The sequence below is a fragment of the Colias philodice genome, chromosome 29 (assembly GCF_061535455.1).
Source record: "Colias philodice isolate Cphi_HAF_F1 chromosome 29, ilColPhil1 Martin Lab GWU primary, whole genome shotgun sequence".
Classification (NCBI taxonomy): domain Eukaryota; kingdom Metazoa; phylum Arthropoda; class Insecta; order Lepidoptera; family Pieridae; genus Colias; species Colias philodice.
In genome coordinates this window covers 4,359,847-4,373,935 of record NC_143114.1, presented here as the reverse complement: position 1 = coordinate 4,373,935, position 14,089 = coordinate 4,359,847, and the positions used below count along the sequence as shown (strand labels likewise).

Sequence of the window (14,089 nt, the reverse complement as noted above, 5' to 3'; positions counted from 1 at the left end):
AATGTGGCTTGTGCTATGGACCGGGGTGGACAGGTGGATGTGGTTTATACCGACTACTCGAAGGCATTTGATAAAATCTCCCATTCGTTATTAATTCACAAACTTCGGGTGGCCGGTATACATGGCGATCTCCTACGTTGGCTGGAATCATACCTCAGAGAACGTAGCCAAGCTGTTAATATAAAAGGTCATTGTTCTTCCTTCATTCCAGTTACCTCTGGAGTACCTCAAGGTTCTCACCTAGGTCCTCTGCTGTTCAATATATTTATAAATGATGTTATTTGTCAGTTTAGACACTGTAATATCTTACTTTATGCGGATGACATGAAAATATTTAGAGTGATCAAAGATCAACGTGATTGCTCTTTACTACAGGAGGATCTTCTTAACTTGTGTCGTTACTGTTCTGCGAATTCCCTGCTCTTAAATGTGAATAAATGCAACGTTATTACTTTTACTAGAAAAATTAAGCCTATATTGTTCGATTACTCTTTGAATGGAACATCGCTGACTAGGTTGACTGAAGTAAAAGATTTAGGTGTCCTCTTAGATTATAAGTTAACTTTTTCAGCCCATATTAATTTTATTACAGCCAAAGCGTATCAAATGCTTGGTTTTGTCTTAAGAGTTGGTAGGGAGTTTAAAATGTGTTCAACTTTAATTCTTTTGTATAACTCGTTCGTACGAACTATATTGGAATATGCTTCTACAGCCTGGAATCCTCAATATAATATCTACATAAATAATATTGAACACATTCAAAATAAATTTATCAAACATTTGAATTATAAACGAGCTAAACAGTCTGGTCCCATTCCGGAAGTGCTTCCTTTGATAAATCGTCGACATGAAAGAGACCAGGTATTCTTATATAAGATACTTAATAATAGCGTCGATTCTTCTTTTCTTCTAGGCAATTTACTCTTACGATGTCCGCGTATATGCTCTCGTGACAAAGCCCTATTTGCATTACCTAAATTTAAATCCAAATTTGCTAGAAATACATATTTATACCGTGTTTGTCATAATTATAATAATAATTTTAGTGACCTTGATTTATTTAACGAAAAATTCAAATCATACAAAACCAAAGTTCGAAATAAATGCAATAGTAACTAACTGAGATATTTGAATTGTATTCATGCTTGTTATTTCTATAACTATTTGTATCCACAAGTAGACTGTTTGTGACTGAATGTGTATTTGTTTTTAAGAATTTAAATTTTTAGTGGAAACTTTACTGATATGTGTATGGTTTGTTATCTCTTGTTTATATGATATATTGTATTGTTTGTTTCCCAAATATAAATAAATAAATAAAAATAAAATATCGGGTAAGTCGGGTAAGTTCTGTGAGAATCGGCCAACATCTATTTTTCATATGTACCACGGGCGAAGCCGGGGTGGACCGCTAGTATATATATATATATATATCTTATATATAAAAATGAATCGCAAAATGTGTTGGTAAGCGCATAACTCGAGAACGGCTGAACCGATTTCGATAATTCTTTTTTTATTATATTCCTTGAAGTACGAGGATGGTTTTTATGTAGACAAAACGTAAATATATACCACGGGCGAAGCCGGGGCGGACCGCTAGTATATATATATATATATAGAAGACTAGCTGCTCCGCGCGGTTTCACCCCTGTGGCTCCACTCCTGTTGCCTGTAGCGTGATGAAATATAGCCTATAACCTTCCTCGATAAATGGGCTATCTAACACCGAAATAATTTTTCAAATCGGACCAGTAGTTCCCGAGATTAGTGCGTTCAAACAAACAAACTCTTCAGCTTTATCCTAATCCTAATCCTAATACTATTATAAATGCGATTTTTGTATGTATGGATGTTTGTTACTCTTTCACGCAAATACTACTGAACCGCGATTACAATGAAATTAAGCACACATATAGAGGGTAACTTGGATTAACACATAGGATAGGTTTTATCCCAGAAATCCTACGGGAACGGATTTTTCTTTGAAAACGCGAGCGAAGCCGCGGGCGGAAAGTTAGTATATAGATAAGTAAAGATATTAGTATAGATAAATAATTCTCCACTCGCAGACGAATCTGAGGACGAAGAAGAAGAGCCGGTTATAAAGAAAGTTCCCGCCGCTACGAAAAAGAAGGCGCCGCAGAAGTCGAAGCCGCAGAAGAAGCAGAAAGAGAAGGAAGAGGAGAAGGAGAAGCAGAAGCAGAAGACGGAAGAGAAGCAGATAGAAGGTAATCTTCTTTTTTATATAACATTGGTAAAAGCAAGAGGCATTGATTGATATTTGATACAACCTATTTTTTACACGCTTTATATTAGCTTCACCTGTATGTTTGTAACCGACTTCTTTGGGCGCGATTTTGACCCACTTTAAACGGCCAGATTTCGTTCAAACTTTGTAGATTTATTTAGGACCGATGACAATACACTAATTTGATAAAATAAATAATAGTTAAAAAAAAATAAAAACACTCGTTTTATAGAAAACCGAACTAAAAGCTTGTTTTTTAGTTTTTTTAAACTATTATTATTTGTGTATTATTCATCACTGTATAGTAGTAAAGCAAAGTCTGTATGTATGTATGCTTAGATCTTGTTAACTACGCAACGGATTTTGATGCGGTTTTTTTAATAGAGTGATTCTCAAGGAAGGCTTTAGTACTTAATTTATTAGGTTTTAGGCAAAGCGGGCGAAGTCGCGTGCGGAAGGAATTATAATATTATTATTATAAAGCAAAGTTGCTTCCCGCGTCTGTCTGTATGTATGTATTCTTAGATATTTAAAACTGCACCATAGATTTTGATGCAGTTTTTTAAATGAGTGATTGAAGGGTTAGAGGTTTTAGTGTATCCTACTTCCTACTTCTAATATATATTATAAAGGCGAAAGTTTGTAAGGATGTATGGATGTATGGATGTATGGATGTTTGTTACTCTTTCACGTAAAAACTACTGAACCGATTACAATGAAATTTAGCACACATATATAGGGTAACTTGGATTAACACATAGGATAGTTTTTATCCCGGAAATCCCACGGGAACGGGAACTATACGGGTTTTTCTTTGAAAACGCGAGAGAAGTCGCGGTTGTAAAGCTAGTAATTAATTAAGTTTCAGACAAAGCGGGCGAAGCCGCGGGCGGAAAGCTAGTAAGGCAACAAGTTAGATCAATGTGAGCAATAGTTCAGTCACAGGAATATTGTATGTTTTTAGAAACACATAGGGCCGTATTAAATATTATTAGTTTGAACGTAATAAGAATGTACTGCGATTCTACACAACTGCCTAATTGATGTAGACGGTTGATAACAAATCACAGCAAGTCAACGACTATTAACAAAGTGAGGGTCAAACGTAAAAACAACGTCTGAGCCCCTAGGCAAAGGGAGGAAATGTGAAGTCCCATGTCCCCTAGTGGGGTAAGGGGCAGATGCATTCTACATCTGTCTCACTGATCGATTTTCTTTAGGGACAAGTAGGTGATCAGCCTTCTGTGTCCTACCAGACCAAGACATTTTTTTCTTTGTATCCACCGGGAATCGAACCCAAGACCCCTCGGTGGTACTCTCCCGCGTCAACCAATGTACCAAGGAGGAGGTCAAACAAAGGAAGGTGGCATTTTATAGTATTCAACAGCTAAGCATGTTTTGACAGGAAAAAGTGACAACTATTCATCCACAAAAATATTAAATCAAAACTTACACCTTACAATCCATACTATCCATACTTACTAATATTATAAATGCGAAAGTAACTCTGTCTGTCTGTCTGTTACTCAATCACGCCTAAACTACTGAACCAATTTTCATGAAATTTGGTATGGAGATATTTTGATACCCGAGAAAGGACATAGGCTACTTTTTATCCCGAGAAAATGACACAATCCCGGAAATCCCACGGGAACGGGAACTATGCGGGTTTTTCTTTGACTGCGCGGGCGAAGCCGCGGGCGGAAACCTAGTATTATTATATACCAGCTGTCTCGGCAAACGTTGTTCTGCCTTACTTTAATCACTTAGGGTTATGAAAAAAAGTTGTCCGTTTCTCAGATCTACCCTATAGGCACACAAAATTTCATGAGAATCGGTCCAGCCGTTTCGGAGGAGTATGTAAACTAAAATTGTGACACGCGAATTTTATATATCTATACTTCTATTATAATATTATAAAGCTGAATGGTCTGTTTGTTTCAAAGCGCCAATCTCAGGAACTACTGGTCCAATTTGAAAAATTCTTTCGTTGTTAGATAGCCCATTTATCGAGGAAGGCCATAGGCTATATATCATCATGCTAAGACCAATAGGAGCGGAGTCATGCGGGTGAAACCGCGGGGCACAGTTAGTATTTAGAATTTAGATATATAGCCTATATTATGTTGACCCGACCTGTAAGTAATATTCATGCGAAATTTGAAATAAATCCATGCAGTAATTTTTGAGTTTAGCCCGGACATACATACAGACGAATAATCTAAAAATTGTATTTTCCACTTTGGTATCTATTGTAGATCACGCTCCATGTATTCTTAAAAAAATGCCTCTTGCTTTTATCAACATTGCATACTAGTTGCTCGTCCCGACTCTGCCCGGGTAATATTTTTTTCAGTTTTTAAGTTACGTAAAGTTAGGTTAGGACCATATTACTGATAATTCACTGTCTGTCTGTCTGTCTGTCTGTCACATAGAAATCTAAATAACAAGACACATAGAAGTGCTATAATGTCATAATTCGTATGAAAACCGCTGTCGCCAAAATCAACACATTCAAACCGAAAGCTAAACAGTACACACAAGTAAACTATGCCTTTTATTGGACAGCTTGATTTTAGTGAAAACTAACTTAACTATTAAATTAAGCTTTTGAATATGTATCCTAACGCACGAATTTACGGTTTATTTTAGAATAACATCCCTATAAGTATATGAGACTTTTTGCTCCAATACGAACAAACGTGATAATAAGAATGGTCGACTGTGTCATTCATTGTTATTTCGATTACTATGGTGACACTCGTAATACTTGTAAATATTCTATAATTTTAAGGAAAAACGGCATTATTTCTAAAAAAAAATATTTTCCGATGAAATATTATTCCTTTATAAGTATAATTACAACTTGTGGAAGAATTTCCGCAATGGGAATTGCTGAAACACACCATGTATACACTCATACGTCTCCAGAGCAACTGAACAGTGACGAATGCACTGGTGATGTGCAAATCACCTGAGTGGCGACAAGGTCACGCACGCTTACGACTTCTAGTGTCTTGTTATTTAGATTTCTATGGTCTGTCACCAGCCTGTATATCATAAACCGTCATAGATTAGGTAGTTGAATTTTTCAGAGGTGATGTATTTCTGTTGCTGCTATAATAACAAATAATAAAAAATTAAGGTTAAGCAACGGTCGGTGCGGTTATCAATTGGATAAGTGATTTTATTTTTTGCAAAACGTGTGCACGGAATCCTTAATGTCGCGAGCCTTACTCACACTTGACTGATATTCCATGTTTTAAACGTTATCTTCTTCTTCTTATATATAAAAATGAATCGCAAAATGTGTTGGTAAGCGCATAACTCGAGAACGGCTGAACCGATTTCGATAATTCTTTTTTTATTATATTCCTTGAAGTACGAGGATGGTTCTTATGTAGAAAAAACGTAAACGTACCACGGGCGAACCGCTAGTTATCATATAAAAATGGAGAAAGATCATAAAAATCCGTTCAGCCGTTGTGAAGTTATAAACGTAGTGTGTACATACATGCAACAATTTAATATACTTCTATCTTCAGAGATAAAAAAGTAAATTTGTAATTTTATTATTATTATTAGTTGTTTACGTGTAACAAATGAGTTGGTTTTTCCTTCTTTTATAAAACATAATAATATGTATTAACGCCAGCCCCCCTAGTCAAGTGGCTTTCTGTTAGCGTAGCGTTCAATAGAATAGACTACGATTTACGAATGTATGAGATTGACGTAACCTGTAGATACGTTTATCTACAGCCTACGTCAATCTCATATATTCGTAGTCTATTCTATTGAACGCTACGCTTACAAAAAGCCACTTGACTAGGGGGGCAGGTATTTCAACGCGCCGTTTGCTTGAGTCGCTCTTCGCGTCGGCGTGTCAAAAAACGCTGGGCAACGTTAAGTTCTGAGATATAATATGTATTTAATAATTACAGGGATTCAGTTGAAAACCAAAATTTAGCACGTTTTCTGCAGTACATCAAAATACATATCCTTATATAAAAATTATTTGCAAAATCAGAAATTTCATTATTATATAATTCGTAGATTTTTATTTTAGCCTATTTTTATGATTTTATATGATGACGTGGTTGTGTAACAAATTAGCACTCTTTTTAGGCAATATCTTGAAGTGTATTGATTATTTTTTCTAAAACCGTCATATAATTGCAAATTGCAAATTGCAAATACTAAATCTTAAACTCGCATCAGGACACGTGACCTGATCGAAAAAGCGTAAGACGGATACCATTCCAAAATATCAAACATGCTCAACGTTAATAATCAAGTTTTCACTTCTGCCGGCACTCCCCCAGTGCAACCCGTCCTTTTTTTTTACCAATCTGAGGTGAAGGTCTAGCAACAGGCCTCGGTCGGTACTGTCGGTGCACACACTTGCGTACGTTTTTGGTTTGGTAATAAGAATTTGCGATTTACACGAAATCTATTGATTGGACTAAAAAAATATCACACTATTATTCTAGTATGTTGCTTGAAGAATTATTTGCCGAAAAAACAGAACGATTGCATGTAGTATGGTTTTTAAGCATCAAAAGATTTTTTTAGAGGTACCCTTGTGATTTTTTTTCTATCGAGTAAAATAAGTTGTATTGTGTTTTCAACACAATATCTAGTTCTAGCTAGTATATCTCCTGAAGAATATCATATATATGTTTGAGATTTTTTACTGCAGTTAATCATATACTTTAAAGCATTATAAAACTCGTGTTGTTCTTCTAGTCCCCTTAAATCCGGGCAAAGCCGGGGCAGCTAGTATTATAAGAATTTATTATAATTTTATCTTCCTGTTGAAGACTTGCTTTTGATATTGTATTTCGTTTAGTGTTTTATGTTAGACTTCCAATTTTAACACACAGGCACATGCCTACGTTTGTATTAGTCTAAGATCCCACTGCAGGATTACTTCGTTCATAGCTTTTTTGATGAAACCAAAATTTTATGTACATATATTTATAATTAGGAGAATATATATCGACTAGGTTGCCAGTTAAAATTTGACCGCAAGCAAAGCAAGCAAGCACAAATCGAAGTGAAAATTTTTTATTAAACATGCTTGCAGCCAAATACTATATGTATTACTATATTATGCATTAATTTTATAGGTACAAACATGAATATAATATATAATACCTAGTTGTTTATTTTTCTATTTGAAATTAAATTATAAGAACTGAAGTGAAGCATGCTATAGCTAGGCGTTCTAACAGACGAATGGCAAGTTGTGAACGGCAGAGGCTACTTCAACCGTCACCAAATGTCGACGGCAGTCGTCGACGCTTCGGCGGCAGCAGGCCGTCGACAAGTGGAAACGCTTGCAGTTTTGTTTTGACGACAAACTGCAAGCGTTTGACGGTATCCGTCGACATATTGACTGCTGCCGTCGACGCGCCGTCGATTGCCGTCTTAATTGAAGGTTTTATACTAAAATTAAATAACACAGTTTTTACTGTTCATAAATTAAATATATCATTCTTTATTACTTTAACTTGACTTCGGTCAATAAACTTGAACTTATTTTAAATGTTTCTTAGAATTATATTTATAAGCATACATAAACAAAATAATAACAAAAGGAATTTTAATTGTGAAATAATAGGGAATATGCATAAAATTTGAAATGGCCCAAAAAATTTTTTTTTCGAATACTTACTATCGTAAATAATGAGTAACTTAGGCTAATTTATACTGATATTAAAAGGAAAAACACATTTAAGCTGGTAAAACCGCGGGACGCAGCTGTACTAGCTATACAGTATACACACAATATCGTGGTTGTGGCCGAATTTTATATTTAAATATTAGATCCTTAAATATGAAATTGTTGTTTTGTTGTTTAAAAAAAAAATTCATAAAATTAAAATTTATATATCCAATTATTTTTTTTCTTGATTATTTTTCTTTGAGTCATTCATATCGCACAATGGAAAAATTGAAATATCGCTTTATTTATGAGTTCTACCTTGGCACGAGTGCTGCAGAAACAGCTCGAAGAATTAACAATGTGTATGGTACTGGTATCGCAAAACAAAACACGGTACGGTTTTGGTTCGAACGTTTTCGTTCTGGAAATTTCGACCTTCAGAACAAGCCCCGTGGACGACCCGGGACCAAAATTTATAATGAAGGGGCTATTATGGAAGCGGATCCATCGTAAACCACTTTAGAGTTAGCAGCAGGCGTTCGGTGTACGTGATAAATCTGATTTAATCCACTTGAAGCAAATTGGGAAGATAAAGAAAATTTGAAAGGTATCTCATGAATTGAGTGAAGCAAACCAGAAAACACGCATGGACTGCTGCGTTACATTGCTCAACTGACACAATAATGAAGGGATTTTAAATCGGATCATTACTTGTGATGAAAAATGGATCCTTTACGACAATCGGAAGCGTTCGTCTCAAGGCTGTCCCCCGGAGAATCAGCCAATGCCTACCCTAAACAAAAATTGACTCAGAAAAATAACTTGTGAGCGTTTGGTGGACTAGTGCCAGTGTGGTTCAATACAGCTTTCTAAATTCTGGCCTTACGGTACAACAGTTATCTATTGTCAGCAACTGCAAACTATGATGGAAGAACTAGCTGCTAATTAACCAAGTCTGGTCAATAGCTCTTGGCCACTGCTGCTTTGGGATAACGCTAGTCTACACAATGCACATCAGACGGCCGCAAAACTGGAGGAGCTGCAATTGGAATGTCTGCGACATCCACCGTACTCTCCGGACCTTGCTCCATCAGATTACGTGAATTTGGATAACTTCCTACAAGGAAAGAAATTCAACTTTGATGTGGCAGTCAAAACCGCATTCAAAGAATTTATTGAATCTCGTCCCTCCGGTTTTTTTTAATAAAGGGATCAACGAACTTCCCTTTAGATGACAAAAATGCAGCGATAACAATGGTACCAGTTCGATTAATTAAATATGTACATTATACAAAAAAAAATCGAATGTAGATAGGTATATTCCTCCCTCCTCAATTTCATATGTAAGGACCTAATATTACCATACGTGGGACAGCCCTCGCCATATATTAAGATGTGTTAGTCAAATTATCTTAAACAATATGTAACATTATTACAATGCTTACAATATTCTTTGTAAGGCTGGGTACCCAGAAGAGTATTTTTATCCTTGCAATGTAATATAATGATCTTACCAATGGAAACACCTAAAAGTTCATTTTCAAAAGCATTTCCATTTGATGTACTTACAAACATTTTCGCGAATGCCCGACGCTCTGTGCAGTGCTCTCAATTTTGGTTTAAACCTATTGCAATAAAAGACATAGTATTGTCCCATTTGTCCGCTGAGTTCGTGGCATAGTTCCGTTAAATGATACACCAATAAGCTCGTTTTAAAATCAGGTTGTAATTCAACATCCAAAGTCGTGTTCGCTAAACGATTATCTATATTTATACTCATATAATATTATAAAGCTGAAGAGTTTGTTAATTTGTTTGATTGAACGCACTAATCTCAGGAACTACTGGTCCGATTTGAAAAATTATTTCGCTGTTAGATAGCCCATTCATCGAGGAAGGCTATACCACAGTATTACAATATTATTTCCTACAGTAAGGAATCGCCTTTGATGTCGCGCGATGCCGCCGCCAGCGTAAATACGCTAGGGTTGCAACAAATGGGAAATAAAACAATTGTGATTATTAATATTATGATGAAATCATTTATTCATATGTACATTCAAAATAATTGCGATTATTAAATCTGATGTAATTATTTGTTCATTAATATATAATTACATATATTGCACTGCTAAATATTATTTACGTGGACACTTTATTTTTGGATGTTCTTAATTGTATATTATAACATGTAACCACAGTATTACCATTATTTCCTACAGTAGTGCGACGAATGTACTTGTGCAGAGAAACGGAGGGGAACTGGCGGGGGTCGGGCGACGCGGGCCGCGTAAAGCAAACACGCTTAGTTTGCTTTACCTAGCGCGAAAGGATGACGCAGTCGTATTTTTTGTGTAATAATTTTATTATACATAGGTACTTACATATTCTATTATGGCGCGCACAAACTGTTCCGTTTACGGATGTAAATCTACATTGAAATCCCAGAAGGAAACAATATTTCAGAAAGATTGTATTAATTGTATCTGTTGAATTAAAATCAAAGCTATGTATATATTATGTTGTCCTCATTATTTTCTAATCAGATTGTACATCCCAATGCGAATGCATTACTTAGTTAAATGTTATAATATACAATTAAGAACATCCAAAAATAAAGTGTCCACGTAAATAATATTTAGCAGTGCAATATCTGTAATTATATATTTATGAACAAATAATTACATCAGATTTAATAATCGCAATTATTTTGAATGTACATATGAATAAAGATTTCATCATAATATTAATAATCACAATTGTTTTATTTCCCATTTGTTGCAACCCTAGCGTATTTTCGTGTGGCAGCGTCATTACCTACGCTGGCGGCGGCATCGCGCGACATCAAAGGCGATTCCTTACTGTAGGAAATAATGGTAATACTGTGATGTAACTAAGTAATGCATTCGCATTGGGATGTACAGTCACGAGCAATAATATATGCCTAGGGGGCGATGTGCAAAAATATCTGTCACTAGAACAAATTCAATAATATCTGTCTGCCCGTATACAGCAAAAATATCTGACATTAGTAGGCAGCATTATAAAGTGGCATCAAAATTATATGACGAAAATGTAGAGCAAATAATTGTGACAACCTCTCGAAGCATAAATATGTGACGTAACCTAGGAGGCAATAATATCTGACACAATTTTATATTTCTGTATTGTAAAATATAATTGATTCCTCACAAAAAGCATAAATATGTGACACTAGCTTTCCGCCCGCGGCTTCGCCTGCGTTTTCACAGAAATACCGCATAGTTCCCGTTCACGGCATAAATATGTGACATCAACTAGGTGGCAATAATATCTAACACAATTTCATATTTCTGTATTTTGCATCGATTCCTCACAAAAAGCATAAATATGTGACCTCAACTAGGAAGCAATAATATCTGACACAATTTCATATTTCTGTATTTTTCATCGATTCCTCACACAAAGCATAAATATGTGACCTCAACTAGGAAGCAATAATATCTGACACAATTTCATATTTCTGTATTTTTCATCGATTCCTCACACAAAGCATAAATATGTGACACCAACTAGGTGGCAATAATATCTGACACAATTTCATATTTCTGTATTTTGCATCGATTCCTCACAAAAAGCATAAATATGTGACCTCAACTAGGAAGCAATAATATCTGACACAATTTCATATTTCTGTATTTTTCATCGATTCCTCACACAAAGCATAAATATGTGACCTCAACTAGGAAGCAATAATATCTGACACAATTTCATATTTCTGTATTTTTCATCGATTCCTCACACAAAGCATAAATATGTGACCTCAACTAGGAAGCAATAATATCTGACACAATTTCATATTTCTGTATTTTTCATCGATTCCTCACACAAAGTATAAATATGTGACACCAACTAGGTGGCAATAATATCTGACACAATTTCATATTTCTGTATTTTGCATCGATTCCTCACAAAAAGCATAAATATGTGACATCAACTAGGAAGCAATAATATCTGACACAATTTCATATTTCTGTATTTTGCTTCGATTCCTCACACAAAGCATAAATATGTGACACCAACTAGGAAGCAATAATATCTGACACAATTTTATATTTCTGTATTTTGCGTTGATTCCACACAAAAAGCATAAACATGTGACATCAACTAGGAAGCAATAATATCTGACACAATTTTATTTTCAATTTAATATTGAATTAATATAAAATAAATAAATTTTATTTTAACTACGTTGTTTTAAAACATGATTACCATATTAATTAATATGTGCCGTCGTTGTATACACATATTGTATGTCTAGATATTATATCCTACTAGCTTAACACCCGCGGCATCGCCCGCGTTTTCAAAGAAAAACACGCATAGTTTCCGTTCCTGTGGGATTTCCAGGATAAAAGCTCTCATAAGCGTTAATCCAAGTTACCTTCTATGTGTGTGCCAAATTCCATTGTTTTGTTTTATTTGTGTGAAAGAGTAACAAACATCCTTACATGATACTCACGAACTTTCGCATCATCACTACATAGTATAAAACAAAGTCGCTTTCCCTGTCCCTATGTCCCTATTTCCCTATGTCCCTTTGTACGCTTAAATCTTTGAAACTACGCAACGGATTTTGATGCGGTTTTTTTTAATAGATAGGGTGATTCAAGAGGAAGGTTTATATGTATAATAACATCCATTAAATTGTGGAGAAGTACTGTTATTTTTGAGGTTTCTAATGTGATGTCGTAAAAAATTACATTTTTTCCGCTTACATTGCAAACGCAGGCTGAACCCTACGAGTTTTAAGTATTATACACATTGAAAAGGTCTACAGAAAAGTCCGCGATGGTATATGTCTATCTCTTATGGATAACCCACAATAACTTTTTTTTGTCATTTACTTTTTACGACAAATAATGGCTAATTTTCGATGCGATTTTAACCAATACAGTATTAATCCTTAACCAATTAAATACCTTGAATACATTGTTCATTTAATATAGATCTATATGGCCCTTTACACGTATGATTTAAGTGAATATTTTCGAAGATATTACATATTTATGCACTGCACAAAAGCAGTAGTGTTAGCGACTTTATCTAGCAAGCTTCAGTCATTGAACCTTGATGCGGACTCCTTCAGTCGCTGTCACAGGATGGGTCATGTGAGTACTAGTGCTGTCAAGCCTCGTCCTTTATTAGTTAAGTTCAGAGATGTAGCAACGAAGAATACTGTCTGGTTTTCAAAAACTAAGTTCAAAAACAGTGGTGTCACTCTCTCTGAATTCCTCACTAAATCTCGACACGAAACTTTCATGGCCGCTAGGAAGAAGTTCGGGCTCCCCAAATGTTGGACCAAGGATGGCAATGTGTTCATTATTGGTTCTGATGGCGATAAGTACCAAGCAACCTGCCTAAACGATTTAAACACTATTCCGTGCGCGCGAGTGGATAATGTGCAATTGACCTCAAGTGTTCCTATGTTAAGCGATTCAAATAACTGTACTAAAGCCGCTTCTAGACCTATAAGAATGGGTATTAAGATTAAATAAACTTATTAATATGCACATTATAATATTCCATTGTATGTCCTTCTCAAACTAATTTCACCTTTATTGTTGTGTCTTATGTATGCTTTTTCTTTATAATCACCTTCCGCATGTCCGATTACTCTTTTTTACCCTCTTTTGTGTATTTTAAATCATTGTTAATTTTTGTGTCGTTTTTCAAATATTGTTTTTACATTCGAATGACATTCTGTCAGTGTCAAATGTCAATAATCAATTATTGTCTGATATGTCAACAGCAAATGTCAAATGTCAATTATGATATAAGTATGTTTTTGTTTCGTTTCATGTAATTTTGCAATAACCTGTTTTATATTGTATTTGCTGGGGGTGTAGAAAAAAATAAGCGTTTGTTTGCTTATATTATATAATTTGTTTTGTGTATATACGTATATATTATAATATACATATATTATTTAATATTTATTTCATTGTCTATTGTATATAGCACGTATCTATTAACTCTTAAATCTTTTCGGTGTCTGTAAGTAAGGTGTATAAACTGTTTACTTTTGTAATTAATGGTTAACGACGACTCATCTGGTGATCTTAACTATATGTCTCTATCTTCCGAAGATGATAGTAGTGACGATAGTTTTCGCAGTTCTTCCTTTGTTC

At 34.9% G+C, this 14,089-nt stretch overlaps 1 protein-coding gene and 1 long non-coding RNA gene across 13 annotated transcripts in view; one reads left to right on the top strand and one right to left on the bottom strand.

Annotated features, from left to right (window-relative positions):
- Positions 1-2,451, bottom strand: part of LOC149475919 (uncharacterized) — a 76,425-nt gene extending 73,974 nt beyond the window's left edge. Inside the window, exon 1 of the long non-coding RNA XR_016317975.1 lies at positions 2,306-2,451. This is a non-coding gene — a long non-coding RNA (uncharacterized LOC149475919). The remainder of the gene's footprint in view (positions 1-2,305) is intronic.
- Positions 1-14,089, top strand: part of LOC149475915 (uncharacterized) — a 106,138-nt gene that overhangs the window by 9,480 nt on the left and 82,569 nt on the right. For all 12 annotated transcript variants that reach the window (XM_089712830.1, XM_089712829.1, XM_089712839.1 and 9 more), the window contains exon 5: positions 2,073-2,231. In XM_089712830.1, the coding sequence (XP_089568956.1) occupies positions 2,073-2,231 (159 nt within the window). The remainder of the gene's footprint in view (positions 1-2,072; positions 2,232-14,089) is intronic.